Source organism: Heptranchias perlo, chromosome 16 (genome assembly GCF_035084215.1).
Source record: "Heptranchias perlo isolate sHepPer1 chromosome 16, sHepPer1.hap1, whole genome shotgun sequence".
Classification (NCBI taxonomy): domain Eukaryota; kingdom Metazoa; phylum Chordata; class Chondrichthyes; order Hexanchiformes; family Hexanchidae; genus Heptranchias; species Heptranchias perlo.
This window is the reverse complement of record NC_090340.1, coordinates 10,637,954-10,660,285: the sequence shown is the minus strand read 5'-3', so window position 1 is coordinate 10,660,285 and position 22,332 is coordinate 10,637,954. Positions and strand designations below refer to the sequence as shown.

Sequence of the window (22,332 nt, the reverse complement as noted above, 5' to 3'; positions counted from 1 at the left end):
GGGCAGCCGTCCGCCATGTGTATTTACATAAGTACAGGAGTTGGCCATTCAGCCCCTCGAGCCTGTTCCGCCATTCAATTAGATCATGGGAATAGACTCATTTCCTCATCAGTTTGTGGGAACTCCCTATGACCACATGGGATCCAATCCTCAAGGCTCATCCCAAAACTAAGGAACCTCAAATACCCAGTTTACATCAGCTGGAAAAATGTCTGCTGATGAGCAACAAACGGGTAGGTAGAGAGGATGGTTCCTGGACTTATCACCTCGTGGTGGGAATTGCTAATTGGGTACAGTACAGGCAAACTATCTCCTTCATTCTAGTCCCAACGTGTCAGGTAGGTACAGTACAGGCAAACTATCTCCTTCATTCTAGTCCCAACGTGTCAGGTAGGTACAGTACAGGCAAACTATCTCCTTCATTCTAGTCCCAACGTGTCAGGTAGGTACAGTACAGGCAAACTATCTCCTTCATTCTAGTCCCAACGTGTCAGGTAGGTACAGTACAGGCAAACTATCTCCTTCATTCTAGTCCCAACGTGTCAGGTAGGTACAGTACAGGCAAACTATCTCCTTCATTCTAGTCCCAACGTGTCAGGTAGGTACAGTACAGGCAAACTATCTCCTTCATTCTAGTCCCAACGTGTCAGGTAGGTACAGTACAGGCAAACTATCTCCTTCATTCTAGTCACAACATGTCCGATTGGGTAGGGACCGTAGTGTCTATGAGCGAGTGTGTGCAAAGCGCCACTTACCATATACCTGACCCGCTGTCTGTACTGTAGTTTATTATGTAGCTCCTCCAGATGGACACACAGCGAGTCCGCAGTGACAAGCACTCCGAGAAGACTTAAATCTGCAGGGAAAGAGGTGAAACACTTTGAGAAATCGCAGTAACTGTGTGGAAACCGAGTTCGAAGAATTGGTAACCAAATTGAGCACACGTTGCTCGAACCCAACCAACTGAACCCAGCACACTCTGCTCTAACCCGATCAACTGAACCCAGCACACTCTGCTCTAACCCAACCAACTGAACCCAGCACACTCTGCTCTAACCCAACCAACTGAACCCAGCACACTCTGCTCTAACCCAACCAACTGAACCCAGCACACTCTGCTCTAACCCAACCAACTGAACCCAGCACACTGCTCTAACCCAACCAACTGAACCCAGCACACTCTGCTCTAACCCAACCAACTGAACCCAGCACACTCTGCTCGAACCCAACCAACTGAACCCAGCACACTCTGCTCTAACCCAACCAACTGAACCCAGCACACTGCTCTAACCCAACCAACTGAACCCAGCACACTCTGCTCTAACCCAACCAACTGAACCCAGCACACTCTGCTCTAACCCAACCAACTGAACCCAGCACACTCTGCTCTAAACCGATCAACTGAACCCAGCACACTCTGCTCTAACCCAACCAACTGAACCCAGCACACTCTGCTCTAACCCAACCAACTGAACCCAGCACACGTTGCTCTAACCCAACCAACTGAACCCAGCACACTCTGCTCTAACCCAACCAACTGAACCCAGCACACTCTGCTCTAACCCAACCAACTGAACCCAGCACACTCTGCTCTAACCCAACCAACTGAACCCAGCACACGTTGCTCTAACCCAACCAACTGAACCCAGCACACTCTGCTCTAACCCAACCAACTGAACCCAGCACACGTTGCTCTAACCCAACCAACTGAACCCAGCACACTCTGCTCTAACCCAACCAACTGAACCCAGCACACTCTGCTCTAACCCAACCAACTGAACCCAGCACACGTTGCTCTAACCCAACCAACTGAACCCAGCACACGTTGCTCTAACCCAACCAACTGAACCCAGCACACGTTGCTCTAACCCAACCAACTGAACCCAGCACACGTTGCTCTAACCCAACCAACTGAACCCAGCACACTCTGCTCTAACCCAACCAACTGAACCCAGCACACGTTGCTCTAACCCAACCAACTGAACCCAGCACACGTTGCTCTAACCCAACCAACTGAACCCAGCACACTGCTCTAACCCGATTAACTGAACCCAGCACACTCTGCTCTAACCCGATCAACTGAACCCAGCACACTCTGCTCTAACCCGATCAACTGAACCCAGCACACTCTGCTCTAACCCGATCAACTGAACCCAGCACACTCTGCTCTAACCCGATTAACTGAACCCAGCACACTGCTCTAACCCGATCAACTGAACCCAGCACACTCTGCTCTAACCCGATTAACTGAACCCAGCACACTCTGCTCTAACCCGATTAACTGAACTCAGCACACTGCTCTAACCCGATTAACTGAACTCAGCACACTCTGCTCTAACCCGATCAACTGAACCCAGCACACTGCTCTAACCCGATCAACTGAACCCAGCACACTGCTCTAACCCGATCAACTGAACCCAGCACACTCTGCTCTAACCCGATCAACTGAACCCAGCACACTCTGCTCTAACCCGATCAACTGAACCCAGCACACTCTGCTCTAACCCGATTAACTGAACCCAGCACACTCTGCTCTAACCCGATTAACTGAACCCAGCACACTCTGCTCTAACCCGATCAACTGAACCCAGCACACTCTGCTCTAACCCGATTAACTGAACCCAGCACACTCTGCTCTAACCCGATTAACTGAACCCAGCACACTCTGCTCTAACCCGATTAACTGAACCCAGCACACTCTGCTCTAACCCGATCGACTGAACCCAGCACACTGCTCTAACCCAATCAACTGAACCCAGCACACTGCTCTAACCCGATCAACTGAACCCAGCACACTCTGCTCTAACCCGATCAACTGAACCCAGCACACTCTGCTCTAACCCGATTAACTGAACCCAGCACACTGCTCTAACCCGATCAACTGAACCCAGCACACTGCTCTAACCCAACCAACTGAACCCAGCACACTGCTCTAACCCGATTAACTGAACCCAGCACACTCTGCTCTAACCCGATCAACTGAACCCAGCACACTCTGCTCTAACCCGATCAACTGAACCCAGCACACTCTGCTCTAACCCGATTAACTGAACCCAGCACACTGCTCTAACCCGATCAACTGAACCCAGCACACTCTGCTCTAACCCGATCAACTGAACCCAGCACACTGCTCTAACCCGATCAACTGAACCCAGCACACTCTGCTCTAACCCGATCAACTGAACCCAGCACACTCTGCTCTAACCCGATTAACTGAACCCAGCACACTGCTCTAACCCGATCGACTGAACCCAGCACACTGCTCTAATCTGATCAACTGACCCAGCACACTGCTCTAACCCGATCAACTGACCCAGCACACTGCTCTAACCCGATCAACTGAACCCAGCACACTCTGCTCTAACCCGATCAACTGAACCCAGCATACTTTGCTCTAACCCGATCGACTGAACCCAGCACACTGCTCTAATCTGATCAACTGACCCAGCACACTCTGCTCTAACCCAATGAACTGAACCCAGTACACTGCTCTAACCCAATGAACTGAACCCAGCACACTCTGCTCTAACCCAATGAACTGAACCCAGCACACCCTGCTCTAACCCAATGAACTGAACCCAGCACACCCTGCTCTCACCCGATCAACTGAACCCAGCACGCTCTGCTCTATCACGATTGAGTGAAGCCAGCCCCTCCTTTGACTCTCTCATCATGGTGTCTGTTTGTATTTGGAATAACCAATGTTTCTATTACCTGGTTTGGCAGATTATTCCAAACATTCTTCACTCTGAGTGAAGAATTTACTTTTCACTAATTTCCATTTATTTCCGCTGGTCATGAAATACTTTGAAGTAATGATCCGAGTTTATTTAGCTGTACACATAAAATGTTATATTAGTCGAAGAGGTGCCCCTTAACCTCCATCTTCCTGGACTGTTCAGTTGAAAGGGGAAGGCAAGTCTCTGGGGGCAGGAGTATGGAGGGGCCATTGCCTCACCTTCTCTCCCTTTATGTACTCTTATCTGAAATTTCTTTGACTTTTTTCAAGAGTGCCAATTTTGCCCTGGGCACCAATGTCAATAACTGTGAGTGCCTCCATTGTAATGGGTGGGGATCGGGTGGCCAAACCTCCAGGATTGTCCTGGAATCTCGAGGAGTTAATGATTATCTCCCAGGCACTTCTGCGAGCAACTCCGGGAATAAAGTCATCAAGGCATTAAAAAAAAATGGTGTGCTTTTTCATCTTCTTTGAACGCTTAGTTATTAAAATATTGGAGATGGGAAAAAGGATGTTTGGCTGTGTGAGGCGGTTGGAGGCATGAGGTCATGTGATGAAACCTCCAGGAACATGTCCAATCAGAGTTGGCTACCCTAGGTGTGGGGGGGTCACGACCTCAGACAAGCCCGGCAGCTGCCTGACCCTGAAACGCAGCTCGCCCCAGACGATAATGTTGGGGTCGCCAGGGCCAACCGGCCTTCGGGCCTATTGGAAGTAACATCGCCACCGTTTCCTACAGAGCTGTTCCGGGACTCGGGGGTATTCCCTGGGAGCAGTCTAGCAGAGCGAGAGGGTCAACACATCGGAGAACAAGTTTCTGGCAAGACTATCATTTTTCTGATCTAAAATGGGGTGCACTTTGAACAAAATGTAACCCCCTAGACTTTCCTTCCCCTTTAAGCTTCTCTGATCTTTCCTAATCACTCGTTCCCATCACAGTTTTTTTCTGAGAGTCCTGTGGCCAAAACACTCCATTCAGCCATGTGATGCGGTTTTGTTATATGGAGTATTAAGTTACTTCATTTAAATGTGATCTTTATTTTTAAAAGTGCATTTTTGTGCCAACATGTGGGAATTGTAGCTTTGTGCTGGTTTCAGCCTGCTGACTACATCTCTGGAAACCAACAATAGAAATGATCGCTAAAAGCATAGTCAGTACGTGGTGGCGATTCACCTGCACCTTTCAAACGTACAGAAAAGGTGACATTTCCGCAACTAGTTTCGCAGAAGAGAAAAAAAAGCAAATGTCACTGCGTGGTCTTTATTTCCCCACTCCCCTCACTCGTCCTCTCCTCAGAGTGACATATGCTGGGGTACAGATCGAAGGGAACTGGTGGCTTTCGGTACATGGTAAAAGTAGCTGTGCCAATTGACTATTCTACCATGGGGGACATCACAGCAGAGTCCTCACTCAGTATCCACGCTGCACACACACAAACACACACATATATGCACTCGCACACACACACACACACACACGCGTGCGTGCGCACACACACACACAACTTGCAGCAGGGACCACCGCACAGCATTCATGCACAGGAACCATGGCTAATTATCCTCTCCCCCTCCTCTTCCCCAACCTTAGGGTGCTGAGGCCAATTGTAGCTACTGCACTGCAGACCAGGCCGAGATCCAGCAGGCTCAAACCTGTACCAACTCAGTACAACGCAGTGCATTTAGTCTTCCAGAAACCTCTGAAGTTATATTTTAAAATAAGTTTTCTATTGCCTTATGAACTAGGGTTGCCCCTTGAAAATGAACAACATTAAACTGGTAGTGGCCGAGTCAGCGCATTAATACTGTACCTAAACATCACGCCCGGAGGGGTAAGATAAACAAAGGGGTGATTGTCCGACTCCTCACTCTCAGGGAGTATAGGACAAAGTCTGTGCTACAACATAATGGCCCTGATGGTCTGACCACCCCCACCCCCCTCGCCAACTCCCCAGCGGGGGCACCAGGTCAAACAATCACCCCCCTAATTTGTACACTGTTCACAGTTACTGATGTACATCATAAGCATTGGTGTTAAGTGGGACCTGTCTCTATCTTACAGATGAGCAGTGCACATAATGCTCCGACCAGACTATTCTTGAGGTGACTACGTACTCAGTTAGATATTGTAAATAGTCATGGTGGCCACCCCAAATAGGCAGGTCCCTGAATCTACACTGTCATTTAAACCACAAGAATAAGAGCACAAGATACTTACAAAGATGAAAAGGTTTTTAGACATAAGCAAGCTGGTCCCTTTTTTCCAAAGGACAACCGTACCTACCTAGCTTCTCACCATATCCCCAATTCTATCTCTCCCCAGGAACACATCCAATACTCTCTTTGATTGATACATACTGTCTCCTTCAATAGCTTTCTCCTAGGGTTGCCAACCCTCCAGGATTGTCCTGGAGTTTCCAGGAATTAAAGGTTAATCTCCAGGACACTGGAAGCAACTCGGGAGAAAAATCATCAGGACAATTACAAAAAGTGCGTTTTTCATTTTCTTTGAACATTTTTGTTTATTAGTTTTAAAAATATTGGAGACGGGAAGAAAGTTGTTTGATTGAATAATCCAATCGGATAACGAAGAGTCTATTCACTTTCCAATTGGCCGTGGGAAGGCTGTGGTCCGCGAGGATGGGCATGTTGGGCGACCAATGGCGGGAGTGTAGGGGCGGGGCGGGGCGGGGCGGTTGGAGGCAGGAGGTCATGTGATGAAACCTCCAGGAATATGTCTAACCGGAGTTGGTAACCCTCCTTTCCCCGGTACCTAAGTCAAGAGTGTTTTCTCCCAATCTTCCCAAGGGTGTCTTAAGTCAGTCTCAATGCAGCAGCTACTACCTCCTTTAAACTTTATGACTAGGAGATAAAGTGGCAAAGGAGTTAACAGACTGTTACCTCTTGGACCCAGGTGTGAATGCACCCTAGGATAATAGGCTGAAGACCTTCTCGCTCCTATGCAAAATAGATTGTGACCAGTTTCAAAATGGCTCCCAGTGAGTACAGGCCTACAGCACAAAATGGCCCCATATGCATCCCTAATTTACTCAGAGAGGCCACAGGGTGATTGGTGTGGGACATGGGAAAATATTACACAAGTGCAATATTGAGCACAATTCTGGGCTTGGGACTGAGGTACAATGTTGGGCCAGTCTAGGGGGTCTTTGCTCCTTATCTAACGACGTGGCACCTGACCTGGGAGTGCCTGATGCTGACACTGAGTGCCTGAAATGGGAAAGTGCTCCGTTCCCCAGCACCAACATCCCATACCTTAATAAGCACTAAATTCACCATTTTTTAGCTCTATTGCTCTCTATAAGCAATGTTGACGTCTGTATTGAGCAAGTCTGTTACAGCTACTGTGGGCCTTGAGCTCTTGTTTTTACCGTGCCTCAGATCGGCACAAGTCCGTTTTAAGTCCACCTGAGAAAGCAAACGGGGCCTCAGTTTAATGTCTCCTCCAAAAGCACCTCCACCAGTCTGGTACTCCCTCAGTATAGCACTGAAGAGTCAGCCTAGATTATGTGTTCAAATCGCAGGGGCTTGAACCCATGACTTTCTGCCTCATAAAATCTGCTCTGCATCCCCATGATTTGGGCTGGTGGAATGAAGGCTTTGAGAGTCAGCTTAAGGAAGTTAAGACTTGTTCGCTGAATACTGGACCCTTTGCACAGGCCTTGCCTTTTTGCCTGAAATTTGACTCAGTGGCATTAAAACACCATTATAAGATCAGCAAATTATCCTCAACAAGCATTCTACCGCACAACTCCCAAGAGTCATCAAGTTGGGTGCAAGGGCCACTCTGCAAATCGAGTATGTTGCCCCAACAGTAAAGCTCAGCCAACATGTGAGGTAGTTTCCTATTCAGAGAGGAAATTCACCCTATAATCTGATGCATGTCGCCTCGAAGTCAGAGGTCGTGGGTTCAAGTCCCACTCCAGAGACTTGAGCACGAATTCTAGGCTGACACTCCAGTGCAGCAAGAGGAGGAGGAGCAGCACCCAATCCCAATTTGTGCGACAACCCTAAAGCCAGGCCCATGTAACTAGAGGACCGGGGCAGGTGGAACTGGAAGTCCGCTAAGGGTGCAGGGCAAAGGGGTGACGGGCAGTACTATGAGCAGTGCTAGCCTTGACTCAGTGATAGCACTCTCACCTCTGGAGTGGAACTTGAACCCGCAATCTTCTGACTTAGACACTTGAGCACACCATCCAGGCTGACACTCCAGTGCAGTACTGAGGGAGTGCTGCACTATCGGAGGTGCCATCTTTCAGGTGAGGCGTTAAAATGAGGCCCTGTCTGCCCTCTCAGGTGGACGTAAAAGATCCCATGGCACTATTCGAAGAAGAGCAGGAGAGTTCTCCCCTGTGCCCTGGCCAATATTTATCCCTCAACAAACATCTAAAAGCAGATTATTTGGTCCTTATCTCATTGCTGTTTGTGGGATCTTGCTGTGTGCAAATTGGCTGCCGCGTTTCCTACATTACAACAGTGACTACACTTCAAAAGTACTTCATTGGCTATAAAATGCTTTGGGATATCCTGAGGTCATGAAAGGCGCTATATAAATGCAAGTCTTTCCTTTCTATGTTGACTAATTTCCCAGACTCTTTAATTTTATATCAGTGTTATTTGAACAAGAAGCTTGAAACCGGCCACTGCCTCTTGGGTTTGGTGCTTTCCTCATGCAGCAGGGAAAAAGGGTTGAAATGGCACCAACCTTCTATCCTCCTATAATTGCCACGAATTACAACATACTTTCCAGGCAATAGTAATTATAGTTTAAGAGTCCAACTCATAAATCATGGGACCCCGCAGGAGAATTTCAACCCTGCTCCAGGGCTCAACTAGCAACACAATGGAGAAGGCCTAAGGTATGTTTAAGTTGTATTGAATAGGTGTCTTGATTGATTAGACACCGCCTTACAACAGCAGCACGTGCCATGGAATTAGTCACCTCCCAGAGGGGGCCTCGTAGGATTGCAAAGAGCAGACAGCTGAGTTTTGCGCCTGTGGGGACCATTGCAATCCAGATGCAGCCAGGTTCAAGGTATTGCAACGTGGTGCCTCAGCAATTTTGGTTTCAATGACAGAGTCGCAGCGAATGCACATATATTTATACTGTACTGAGGCGAGCCCTTAATCTGGAGATGAAATCAAAGGTAACATTTCCAGGTTTCTACAGTGACTTCTAAACGCGGTTTCTATTTAGCCCTCTTAAGTTTCATTTGCAGTCAATGTTTTTGGCCTCTCACCATCTCTTTTCCTCTGCTGGCAGTAGGGCCTGACATCTGTTGTTAATATTCTGGTCAGTCTTTATGTAACTTAGGGGGAGAGGGTGCAATTTGTGTTAATACTACAGGGTTACATTAAAAAAAAATTAGAACAGAGTAATTTGCTGCTAAAGCTTTATTTACAAAAATGAGAACTCGTAGATCTTCTTCCAACTAGTCAGAACTTAGGTTCCAGCCTATTCTGCCCTTTAGCTTGGAATAGATGTTCCATAGCCTTGCTTGTACTGACAGAAGATGGTGGAGGCACAAAGCTGTCAGAGACAAGGGTGGTAGGCACATAGTTGTTGAGTTTCCCCACTGGCCTGGACCAATGTTCTCTCGCTTGCTGAAGGTTCCTGAAGCTCTCCTGCAATTGTTTGGAAAGCTACATTTCAAGGCTTTGGTTGATCTATTAAAAACACATCTGATCTGGCCAACCCAGAATGACCAGGTCCAGACTGGATGGAGACTTGTGCCTAATCTGTAAGGAGACTCCAAAATGCCCGTGTGGGACTCCATCACTCCACAGTATGGTTGTATATTTGGCCGAACACCTTTATCTGGGCCTCAGGAGCTGGGTGGTTTAAGATATCACCACGTGTGATGATGCTGAGATAATCTGAAACTTGGTTCTTGTAAGCTCCCTTTCCCCAATGCACAGGTTGTAATCCAGCTTGATTGTCAATGGCAACATCCCTCAAGTAGACATTCCTAGAATTCCCCTCCTTCAAAGTCATTGCACGTCAAGCTGGACTCAGACTCTCCCAAACCCTGAAGATTCTCATTAATTGGTGGATCCGTTGGAGGCAAGAATTTCTAGTGAGTTCCCTGTATCTGTGACAGAAAACATTAGAAGAATCCAGTCTTCAGCGAACGAAACAAATCTCCCTGCCCCCAATTTGCTCCTCTCCTCTTGTGAAGTTAGTGATTCCATAGTAGCTCTATAATAGCGCCATGTATGGGCCAATCTTCAGGGGTGAGTCCAGACAATGAGTACTGGCCTTTAAAAAAAGAACACTAACAAGAGTTATGGGGGTGAAATTGGTCTTTGCCAGTAGGCGAAAGCGAATCGGCCGCCCGCTTTACACCCCGCCCGATTTCCTTTTCCGTTGACTGCAGCGGGATGTAAAACGGGCCGATTCACTATCGCCTGTTTTGCACGACTGCCAAAGGCCAATTTCACCCCCACAATTACTAAAATTAACAAGAACATAAGAAAGCAGGGAACAAGGACATTTGGCCCAACAAACCTGCTCCCTCCCTAGGCCACGTACAATCTGTTTAGACTCTACCCCCACCCAGTTAGTCTCTTAAAGAAAGGTCCTGAAGGTTTTTCCTCTGCCCTCTGTTTCCCTCCTCCACAAACCAAAACTCAAGAATATGTGCCTATTACTTAAAGATAACTCAGCCTTGCCCAGTTGATTGCTATAGCCCAACAGCCAAACAGGAAAAAGATGACTGAGGGGAGACGGGTCTTTGAAATACAAGGGATCAGAGATGATATGATCCAAGTAAGCTACTTAGGTTCAAAATTAACACGGCTGAGATAGGATAGAACCAAGAAGAAAGTTTCTTCCCACAAAGCAGATTTTAAAAAATTTGTTCCTGGGATGTGGGCGACACTGGCAAGGCCACATTTATTGATAATCCCTGGTAACCCCGAGAATATGGTGCAGGGCCTTGAGCCGCTGCAATCCTTGTGGTGATGGAGCTTCCACAATGGCGTTGGATAAGGAACTCCAGGATAGTGAACCAGAGACTATGATGGATAGGTCATCAGGATGGTGTGTAACTTGGAGGTGGTGGTGTCCCCATGACATTGCTGCATGGCCGTCTCTGTGTGAGAGGTGGCAGAGGGACAGACTCTAGCAAAAGCCATGCAGCCAAAGTCTACATTCAGCACTGGCACCAGTCTTATTATTGCAAAAGTAAATGATTGCAGTAAGATTTTTGAACATGTTTGGGTTTTTAAAAAGGGATTGTTGCTGGTTTTGGAAACTTGGATTTGGTTAAGAAGAAATGTTGTGAGTTAGCTCTTTTAAATAACTTGAACACATTCCCTTTACACATTGGGGAGTGCCCTTGCTTTCCCAATAGCTGTTTTAAGATCTCCTAAAACAGTCCTTTAAGAGGTCTTTGAACTAAAGATATTACCTCACTTGCTCAATTAAAAAAAACACAACTGGCAACATTCCCTCAGCAGAGCAACAAGGTGTCCACAGTACTGTGAAGGCAAGGGTTTCTAAAGATGAAGTTTCTCCATCCAGCCTTCTATCTCATTGCTGGCTGAGCAGTGCCTTCCTTTTCCTGCCGGTGGTAGCCATTTTTAAACTGCCTGAATAGCGCCAATAAAAATATCTAGAACAGAGGCTTACAGCCAAGAATAGTAAGCTATGGCAGCTTTAGCTTTCATCACTGGCAGCCACGTCAACACTATTGCCCGTGGCTCAGTTGGTAGCACTTTTCCCCACTCCAGAGACTTGAACTAATAATCTGGACTGACACTTCAGCGCAGTACTGAGGGAGTGCTGCAGTGTCAGAGACGCCGTCTTTCGGATGAGACATTAAGCCAAGGCCCCATCTGGTCTCTCAGGTGAACATAAAAGATCCCACTGCATTATTTCGAAGCAGAGCAGTGGAGTTCTCCCCAGTGTCCTGGCCAATATTTATCCCTCAACTAACATCACTAAAACAGATTATCTGGTCATTATCGTATTGCTGTTTGTGGGACCTTGCTGTGCCCAAATTAGCTGCCACATTTCCTACATTACAACAGTGACTACACTTCAAAAGCACTTCATTGGCTGTAAAAGCGCTTTGGGACATCCTGAAGTCATGAAAATCCTTTCTTACTTTCTGCTCCTGCCAATGGAACACTCAGGCCTTGAGCAAGTGCTGTGCTTATATTTCAGGTTGACTACAGGCATCCTTACAGAAGGTGGCAAAGCCCTGCTGACCCAGAGTCTGCGGAGGCAGTTTTCCTCGTCACAGACAGGCGTGCCAAGGCCTGCCAATATGTTTTGGCAGATATAAAGGCAGGTGCGGTCAATGTGGCTCTGATGCCTTCTAATCTCCTGGGCATGCCTTTTCTCACCTAGTTCTACTTCAACCATGGAATATTGCATTTGACCAACTTGACTAAAACATGGAATATTCTCTAAGTTAAAGCCATCAAATCTCAGATCCATCATCTCAGCTAGCAAAAGGTTAACTGGCCATCTGCAAACGCACCGATGCCAAGCACACAGCACCAACAACGCAGGCACAAGCTCCGCAAATCCAGATGCATCAGAACCTGTTCAGAAGCTTGTGAGTGGGAGGTTTCAGAAATTCCTGGATCTCACTTCAACTCTTAAAGAGTTGGGCTGGGAACTCAATGATGACACAAAAGGTACAAGCTGAAAGCGCATCAAAGAACATTCAGCCACGTGGAACAACACCTGCGGACAGGTTTTACCATTCAGCGCCCAGCATGCTTTCCCTTGTTTGGGCTGACTGGCACATTTAGTGAAAAGACTGCATGGTTCACAGCATTTAGGGCTCAACTTTACATCGACACACTCCACCCTCTTGTTACAGAACACTTGTGCGGGTCGGATAGGGCTTGTTGAGACTCCTCGGATGATGTATCACTAGCTCTGGTTTGCCATCACTGTCACGGAATTCCCTCATGAACTACAGGGCAGTGTAGTCTCTTTGGGCATTGACATTAGACTTTGCAGGAACAGGAAAAGCCTAAAAGACCCAGCGAACCCATCACTTTTCCACACACCTGCCTTCTTGCCATTTACTCAATCCGATTTCTCTAAATTCTCTCCCTCCACGGCCTTGCCCATCCCTATCTCTGTAACTTCCTCCAGCCCTAGGACACTCCGAGAACTCTGCGTTCCTCTAATTCTGCCCTCTTCTGCACCCCTACTCCCTTCCCCTTCTGCTGCTTGGGCCCCAAGCTCTGGAATTCCCTCCCTAAACCGCTCCGCCTCTCTAATTCTCTCTCCTCCATTAAGACGCTCCTTAAAACCTACCTCTTTGACCAAGCTTTTGATCACCTGTCCCAATATCTTATCTGGCTCGGTGTCAAAATTTTGTTTGATTACGCTTCTGTGAAGCACCTTGGGACATTTTACTACATTAAAGGCTGGGTCTTTTAGGCTTTTCCTGTTCCTGTAAAGTCTAATGTCAATGCCCAAAGAGACTACACTGCCCTGTAGTTAGTGAGGGAATTCCATGATAGTGATGACAAACCAGAGCTAGTGATACATCATCCGAGGAGTCTCAACATGCCCTATCCAACCCGCACAAGTGTTCTGTAATGAGAGGGTGGAGTGTGTCGATGTAAAGTTGAGCCCTAAATGCTATATAAATGCAAGTCGTTATTATATGATTCTATGTCGGTGTGCACACCTACCAAATAAAGGCCAATAACACCTGACAGCGAGGGGAAATAATATCAAATGTGGTTCTATGAAATCATCCTATTTTAACCAGGCCCCTTCACTTGCTGTGTGGAAGCTGGGTTAACCACGCCTCTTAATAACATTCTGCCTTCCTTGGAGCAAGAGAAGGAGAGGGAGCAGCACCCAATCCCAACTCGGGCGGCAACCCTAAAGCCAGGCCCAGGTAACTGGAGGCCCGGGGCAGGTGGAACTGGAAGTCCGTTAAGGGTGAGGGGCGAAGGGCAGTATTATAAGCAGTTCTAGCCTTGGCCCAGTTGGTAGCAATCTCGCCTCTGAGTCAGAAGGTTGTGGGTTTACGTCCCACTCCAGAGACTTGAGCACATAATCTAGGCTGACACTCCTGTGCAATACTGAGGGAGCGCTGCACTGTCGGAGGTGCCGTCTTTCAAATGAAACGTTAAAATGAGGCCCCATCTGCCCTCTCAGGTGGACGTAAAAGATCCAATGGCGCTATTTCGAAGAAGAGCAGGGGAGTTCTACCCGGTGTCCTGGCCAATATTTACCCCTCAACCAACATCACTAAAACAGATTATCCGGTCATTACCTCATTGCTGTTTGTGGGATCTTGCTGTGAGCAAATTGGCTGTTGCGTTTCCTACATTACAACAGTAACTACACTTCAAAAAGTATCTCATTGGCTGTAAAGAGCTTTGGGACGTCCTGAGGTCGTGATACTTTCTTATTGAGTTGTTAGGAGGGGGTTGCGCAATGATCTGCACTGGGCTTTCCGTGACACCAAGCCATGTGGCCAAGTAAGAATTATCAAAGAGACTGGTATTCAAATGGATCTTGGGCACTTGAGATGATGCGATAACTGACGGGAGATGGACTTTAATGTAAATAAATGGAATGGAAATCTTGGACACAATAAAGGGATGAGCATTAGCAAAGGTGGAAAAGGAGAAGGATTTAGGTGTGAATATGAACAATTTAGTCGGGTGCAGTAGTCTAACGGCTCTGGTACTGGACTGCAACCAAGTGGTTGTGAGTTCAAATCCCACCATGGCAAGTTGTGAATTGAATTCAGTAAATCTGGTCATTTACGGTTGGCACCATAAACCTGCCACCCTTACCTGGTGTGGCCCACACCTGACTTCAGTCCCAAATAACGTGGCTGACTCTTAATGTTCTCGGGGTAACTAGAGCTGAGAAATAAATACTGCGCACATTCCAAGAACAAATTTTAAAAATTCACCGAGTATCCATTCAACATGGAGCTTTTCTCAACGAGCTAATCATATCCTGAATCTGGAGTGCATCTGGAACACGTTATTCTGACCTTGTGTAGGTCACTGGTCAGACTAAATTTGGACTTGTGTGCAATTCTGGGAAAGACCCTTCAAAAGGACATCAGTGCGTTGGGAGAGGGCTCGGAGAAGAGTGACAAGGATGATTGTAGGACCCAGGGCCCAAAATTATGAGGAGAGACTCACAGAACTGTATTTCTCTTTGGGAAAAGAAGGCAGAGAGAGGACACGATCATCTTATGTGACTCGGTGTCAAATTTTATCTGATTACGCTCCTGTGAAGCGCCTTGGAACGTTTTACTGCATTAATGACGCTATATAAATGCCGGTTATGGTTGTTGTTGTAGTTCCCCATTATTCCCACTTATTGGGGGGGAGGATTTTCTTGGGTCGAAAGAACGGCCGCGTCGGAGCATATGCCCATTAAGGAACGCTCCCCCCACCTCGATGTTAGCTGCGCGCAGATATTCCAGCGAGTCAGAGTGCAGACTCAGGTAAATCTCCCTGTAGTCTCTGCTTCAATGAGCTTTCCTGCTGTACATGTTTGGAGATTGGCCGGGGTGGGGGACTGACTAAGGTTTAAAAATCACAGGAGACGGGAGGGCGGTCAGCAGAGCTCAGTGTGTGTGTTTGAGTACGCAGCCCTGCTCAACTCCATAACCATGCGTGCTGGGAGGAAAAAGGCAGCTCCCACTTTTACTGCAATAAAATAGAGGCAAATACTGTAACCTCAAGTTCAGTAGAAACACATCATGAATAAAGGTGTCTCTCTTCTCTTGTTTTTCTTCTTCAATTCCCACATCCAGTCCATCTCAAAGCCTGCACCTCTGGAGCAATGCTTTCCTCTTCCCTCAACCCCTCTGTTGCCAAAAGCCTACTCCACACCTTCTGTCACTACAAGCATCGATTACTCAAATGCTCTCCTCACCACCCTCCCCTCCTTCACTTTTCAGCTAATCCACAACTCTGGAGTCAAGTCCTCTCTCAAACAAAGACCTGTAATGCTCATCACCCTGTCCTCAACAACCTCACTGGTTCCCTTCTCCAAACCAGTCCCAGCTTATCGACCTCAAGGTCCTCATAGTAAAACGTCCCTCCACAGTCTTGCTCTGCCTTATGTCAGTCTCCAGCGCACGTCCAATGCTGCAGTCTGCGTTCCCTCCTGTCCATCCTCTGCTCCATTACTGGGGTGCTTTTAATCACTAACTTCTGCTCTTTGGAATGCTATCCTAAAACCATCTCTGTGTTGGTACAAAGTCTCACTCTTCGACTATACTTCTGTCCCCTTCCTTAACCTTTCCCAACCTCATCTCTGTGGATCACTCATATTATGCTATATTGAGGGGGGGGGGCGGGGGGGCGGGATAAAGAGAGAAAAGGACGGTATAAATCCACATTGGGTTTTTTTCCTCTTTCTTTCCCCCCCATCCTCTCCTCCCCCCACCTTCCCAACCCGTCGTTCCCACAGCCCACCTGTTTTCTCTCGCTGGCCCTGTAGTTTTAATAGAGAGTATTCAGTTCTGCCGTGGATGCTGGGACAGCTCCGTCTCCATAGCAATCTTTTACTTCCTCTTGGTCTCCGGCCACATACCACATCAGCTGCCAAACCACATAAAACTGGTGTGAGACAGAGGCTGGGCCTGAGTCCTATGCCAAAGGAGGCCCAGCCCAAGGTTAATCCCAGAGGGAAGGGGAGAACCGCTCAGCTGGAAAGCCACTTCCTTTACCCTGCAGCTACCCTTTTGCTCTGATGTGGTTAGAGTCTTAAACAAGGGTCACTGCATTGGGTTCACTTGGGACCAGGACCGCACAGCTGCCGTGTGTCCCGAGTCTGGTGGGTGCTCAGGAAGCATCGGATTCACCGTATGTTCGGCCTGTGAGTAGAGTTCCCGACCCTCCCGGTTCTGGCGGGAGTCCACCAAGATCGGTGATTCATCTCCCCAGCTCTGCTGTTCGCCGCCCCCACACCGCCCCGGCTGATGGCCGCCCCCCAGGAAGATTGTATCGGACGGAGCTGCTGCCAGGGTGGGTCGAGCGGATGATCCTGAGGCAGTTACAGCACATGGATCGGAGGAGTATGGCCTGACGCATGGTTCTCCCGAGCCCTGCCTCTAGCGGCTCGGCAGTCGGCGGTGTTCAAGAGTGGCCAGGGGGAAGAGATGGAGACTGGGCCAGATAGCATGTGATCAGAACATCATGTGATCAAACCTCCAGCAATGCCTCCACCAGAGTTGGCAACCCTACCTGTGAGTCACACACACTTCCACCTGCTCCTTCCCAGATCTGTCTGCCGTTACCAGCGGAGCAGGAGCGCCAAATGGCAATAATTCCGCACTTGAGATCAAGCAGGTTTTTGTTTGCTCAGCACCTTCCCGCACAGACAACGGAGCATATTTTACTAATTTGCTCTCCCGACAATATCAGGCGCAGAGATCCGTGCGACCCACAGCATTTTCTGTCCGCTAAAATTAATGCCCCTTTAAGACAGCCCTGCTGTGATAATAAGAAAAGTAAGTGTCCCACGTGTAACATTTGTAAAGGCAGACCAGAGTCCTCTCCAAGTCAGCAGCTTACATCTGTTTCTTTCCTGGGTTTGTTTTAAAATCACATTCTTACTGAGCTACTCATAAATTAGGTTCAGAGGGAAGTCATATTCCACCAGAATGTTGTAATCCAAAACTGGGACCTGTGCTCCATCCGTAACACTGTATCCTCTTGCAATGTGCAAAGGGAAGGAGACTGCTAGTAATAAGCAGCAGCATTGTACCACCGAGCGGCTAAGAGCTTGCACTTGTATGGTGTCTGACCACATCTCAGAAATGTTCTAAAGCGCTTTACATACAATGAATCACATTTAGTGACTGTGGTTTATGCGGGAAAATGCAGCAGCCAATTGGCACCAACAGTATCTAGATGAACGACCAGTTAATCTCTTTTTGATGTAGTTGACTCTTAACCAGCCCTCTGAAATGGCCTAGCAAGCCCCTCAGTTGTTTCAGACCACTATCAGCGATTCAAGAAGGCGGCCCACCACTGCTCTGTCAGAGAAACCAGGACGGGCAATAAATGCTGGTCCTGTCAGCAACACCCACATCCCGAGAATGAAAAAAGAAAAAGATAGTAAGATGGTTGAGGGAGAAGTCCCTGCTCTTCTAGTTCCATGGGGTCCTCAATGTCCATCTGAACCAGTGGAACAGGCAGACTTAACATTGGTTTAACATTTCATCTGACACGACACCTCAGTATTACACTGGAATGTCGGCCTAGGTTATGAGCTCAAACTCCTGGTATGGGACTTGAACCTACACGCATACTGTCGAGGGCCTCAACCTTTGCAAAAGCCAAGGCCCAATATATGGCCGGAGGGCGGTAACAGGGTGTGGGAGCAGGTCTGGAGTTCCAGGGGCCAGACTTTCTAGGCCATTCCAACGGACTTGGAGGCAGAGGGGATGGCCGAGGTACTAAATGAGTACTTTGCATCTGTCTTTACCAAGAAGTTGCTGTCAGAGTATCAGTAAAGGAAGATAGGCTAAAAATGGGTAGGCTGGATGGACAAAAAACTGATAAAGAGGTACTTGAAAGGCTAGCTGTACTTAAAGTAGATAAGTCACCCGGGCCAGATGGGATGCATCCTAGATTGCTGAGGGAAGTAAGGGTGGAAATTGCGGAGGTACTGGCCATAATTTTCCAAACATCGGTAGATACGGGAGTGATGCCAGAGGACTGGAGAATTGCAAATGTTACACCCTTGTTCAAAAAAGTGTGTAAGGATAAACCCAGCTACTCAGTTCAACCTCAGTGGTGGGGAAACTTTTAGAAACGATAATCGGGGACAAAATTAACAGTTACTAGGACGAGTGTGGATTGATTCGGGAAAGCCAGCACGGGTTTGTTAAAGGCAAATCATGTTTAACTAACCGAATAGCGTTTTTTGATGAGGTAACAGAGAGGATAGATGAGAGCAATGCAGTTAATGTGGTGTATATGGACTTTCAAAAAGTGTTTGATAAAGTGCCGCACAATAGGCTTGTCATCAAGATTGCGGCCCATGGAATAAATGGATACAGAATTGGCTAAATGACAGGAAACAGAGAGTAGTGGTGAACGGTTGTTTTTCGGACTGGAGGGAGGTGTACAGTGGTGTTCCCCAGGGGTCGGTGCTGGGACCACTGCTTTTCTTGATATATATTAATGACTTGGACTTGGGTGTACAGGGCACAATTTCAAAATTTGCAGATGACACAAAACTTGGAAGGGTAGTGAACATTGAGGATGATAGTGATAGACTTCAAGAGGCTATAGACAGGCTGGTGGCATGGGCAGACACGTAACAGATGAAATTTAACGCAGAAAACTACGAAGTGATACATTTCGGAAGGAAGAACGAGGAGAGGCAATATAAACTAGAGGGCACAACTCTAAAAGGGGTACAGGAACAGAGAGATCTGGGAATATATGTGCACAAATCATTGAAGGCGGCAGGGCAGGTTGAGAAAGTGGTTAAAAAAGCATACAGGATCCTGGGCTTTATAAATAGAGGCGTGAAGTACAAAAATATGGAAGTCACGATGAACCTTTATAAAACACTGGTTCGGCCACGACTGGAGTATTGTGTCCAAATCTACGTCCTCTGGTTCTTGACCCTTCCGCCAATGGGAACTGCACTTTAGGAAAGATGTGAAGGCCTTAGAGAGGGTGCAGAAGAGATTTACTAGAATGATTCCAGGGATGAGGGACTTTGGTTACGTGGATAGACTGGAGAAGCTGGGGTTGTTCTCTTTGGAACAGAGAAGGTTGAGAGGAGATTTGATAGAGGTATTCAAAATCATGAAGGGTCTAGACAGAGTAGATAGAGAGAAACTGTTCCCATTGGCGGAAGGGTCAAGAACCAGAGGACGTAGATTTAAGGTGATTGGCAAAAGAACCAAAGGTGACATGAGGAGAAACCTTTTTTACACAGTGAGTGGTTGTGATCTGGAATGCACTGCCCGAGGGGGTGGTGGAGGCAGATTCAATCATGACCTTCAAAAGGGAACTGGATAAGTACTTGAAAGGAAAAAAATTGCAAGGCTATGGGGATAGGGCGGGGGGGAGTGGGATCAGCTGGATTGCTTTTGCTTAGAGCCGGCGCGGACTCGATGGGCCAAATGGCCTCCTTCTGTGCTGTAACCTTTCTATGATTCTATGGCTTCCGCCATAACTCCAGCGGGAGTCCAATGGAACAGCTCGGAAGTAGGACCGATCCTGGATCTGCTGGGTCCCAGATGGAACCTCCCACGTGGTTTTTTAGGAGCAGAACTTACACCCACAATACCAGCCTATCCCTTAATACCAGCAATGGAGTGGTAGCACCTGGTTTTTCTGGGGACAGTTTGCCTTTGAACTGCCTCTGGTGCTGTTGAAGGAAATCTAGGTGCAAAGCCTTCTGGCAATCATTTGCACCCTCTTCAGACATCAGAAAAGTCATGGAGAAAGTTTGGGTGTAGTGCTATTCAGGAGGAGAACAGGAGTAAAGCATTAGAGCCCATTTTGCCCCTGCAATACACCCATGCTCTGGGCATTAATTTGGAAGCACGGCAGAGGAAAATTGGCCCTATGGTGTGACATCATATAGCAATAGACAAAAAGATGGGGGAGGTAATGCACTCTCCTGTTGGTCATTCTTTACAGATTTAGGAAACTAGCATAAGAAAGCTGAACTTTTCATACAACACATGGTGGGTCGGTGAATGGGGCCAATCTACCCTTTTGATCTCATCCTTCCAAAATACAGTCCCACCGACTTCCCTTTACAGCATCTGCTTCTCAAGTGAGTGACTGGCCTCAATTAACCTTCTGAGCAGTTTGTTCCAGCTGATAATCACCCTGTGTAGAGAAATGCTTCCAGACATCTATCCTGCATTTGCCCTTCACAGCCCTGACCTGTGTTCTCTTAATCTGCTGTTCCAGGTTTATCCCATAAATATCTTGCATACCTCTCTATAAAAGGTCCCTCAGACATCTCTTTTCCAAGCTGAAGTACCCCAGCTTATTTAGTCATAGCACATAGCTCATTCACAGTATGTGATCAGTATTAAAAGAAAAAAAACACCATTATTGGGGAAAGTGAGGAGAAAACTACTGAGGGCTTCAGTCTTGGAAAACCATAGAATCTTATAGCACAAATTAGGCCATTTGGCCCATCATGTCTGTGCCGGCTCTTTGAAAGAGCTATCCAATTAGTCCCACTCCCCTGCTCTTTCCCCATAGCCCTGCAAATCTTTCCCCTTCACATAAATACTGTGGCTACAAGAGCAGGTCAGAGGCTGGGTATTCTGCGGCGAGTGACTCACCTCCTGACTCCCCAAAGCCTTTCCACCATCTGCAAGGCACAAGTCAGGAATGTGATGGAATACTCTCCACTTGCCTGGATAAGTGCAGCTCCAACAACACTTAAGAAGCTCGACACCATCCAGGACAAAGCAGCCCGCTTGATTGGCACCCCATCCACCAAACAGTCACTTCCTCCACTTCTGTCGCACAGTGGCTGCAGTGTGTACCATCCACGGGATGCACTGCAGCAACTCGCCAAGGCTTCTTTGACAGCACCTCCCAAACCCGCGACTTCTACCACCTAGAAGGACATGGGCAGCAGGCACATGGGAACAACACCACCTGCACATTCCCCTCCAAGTCACACACCATCCTGACTTGGAAATATATCGCTGTTCCTTCATCGTCGCTGGGTCAAAATCCTGGAACTCCCTACTTAACAGCACTGTGAGAGAACCTTCACCACACACAGACTGCAGTGGTTCAAGAAGGTGGCTCACCACCACCTTCTCAAGGGCAATTAGGGATGGGCAATAAATGCTGGCTGTCAGAGACGCTCACTTCCCATTAATAAAAAGTATTTATCCATTTCCCTTTTGCAAGTTATTATTGAATCACTGACTGACAATTAGCTGAAAAAGTCTTCATCTTCATTTACTGTTTTTGCTGAGAGTTCTTGTTTTGAAGACGAGACCATCTCTCTCACTCACACAGCTGGTTGGCTCCATATCTCGAGACTGACAATGTGGCAATGCGGTCCAGCCTTGGATGTACTTCTGTTTGCTGGAAACTCGCCAGCAATGTCCTCAATTTGATTTTCAAACACAGCTTTAATTCCAAACAGAGCCCACCTCCTTAGTTCGGTTGCTGTGGTTACCCATCTCAACGACTGTGCTGAAATTCACCCTGCTCCCTCAACAATTAAAAGGCACAACACGATCTTCACCATCCAAAACTCGTGCTTTAACAGAACAGAAACTTGTGCTTCAACAGAAGAGATTCCAGATAATCTAGGTCATCCCAGACAGGAGACAACTCCACCAGCTGGTACTGAATTTAGTGTCTGGCTCTTCACTGTCTAGTTGTGGTGATGCTGAAGCCATGGCTTTGTTTATAATCATGTGATTTGTTTCAGTTTGAGAAAAGTTCAATTTTCTCTCGGAGTTGAGCCTCAACACCATTGCCAAATAATTACACAAAATTAACAGCACAGAAACAGGCCATTCGGCCCAACAAGTCTATGCCGGTGTTTTATGCTCCACACGAGCCTCCTCCCACCCTACTTAATCTAACGCTATCATCAT

At 47.4% G+C, this 22,332-nt stretch overlaps 1 protein-coding gene across 2 annotated transcripts in view; it reads right to left on the bottom strand.

Annotated features, from left to right (window-relative positions):
• The window catches only part of il34 (interleukin 34), a 62,371-nt gene that overhangs the window by 10,933 nt on the left and 29,106 nt on the right, over window positions 1–22,332 (bottom strand). For both annotated transcript variants that reach the window (XM_067997412.1, XM_067997413.1), the window contains exon 3: window positions 756–856. In XM_067997412.1, the coding sequence (XP_067853513.1) occupies window positions 756–856 (101 nt within the window). The remainder of the gene's footprint in view (window positions 1–755; window positions 857–22,332) is intronic.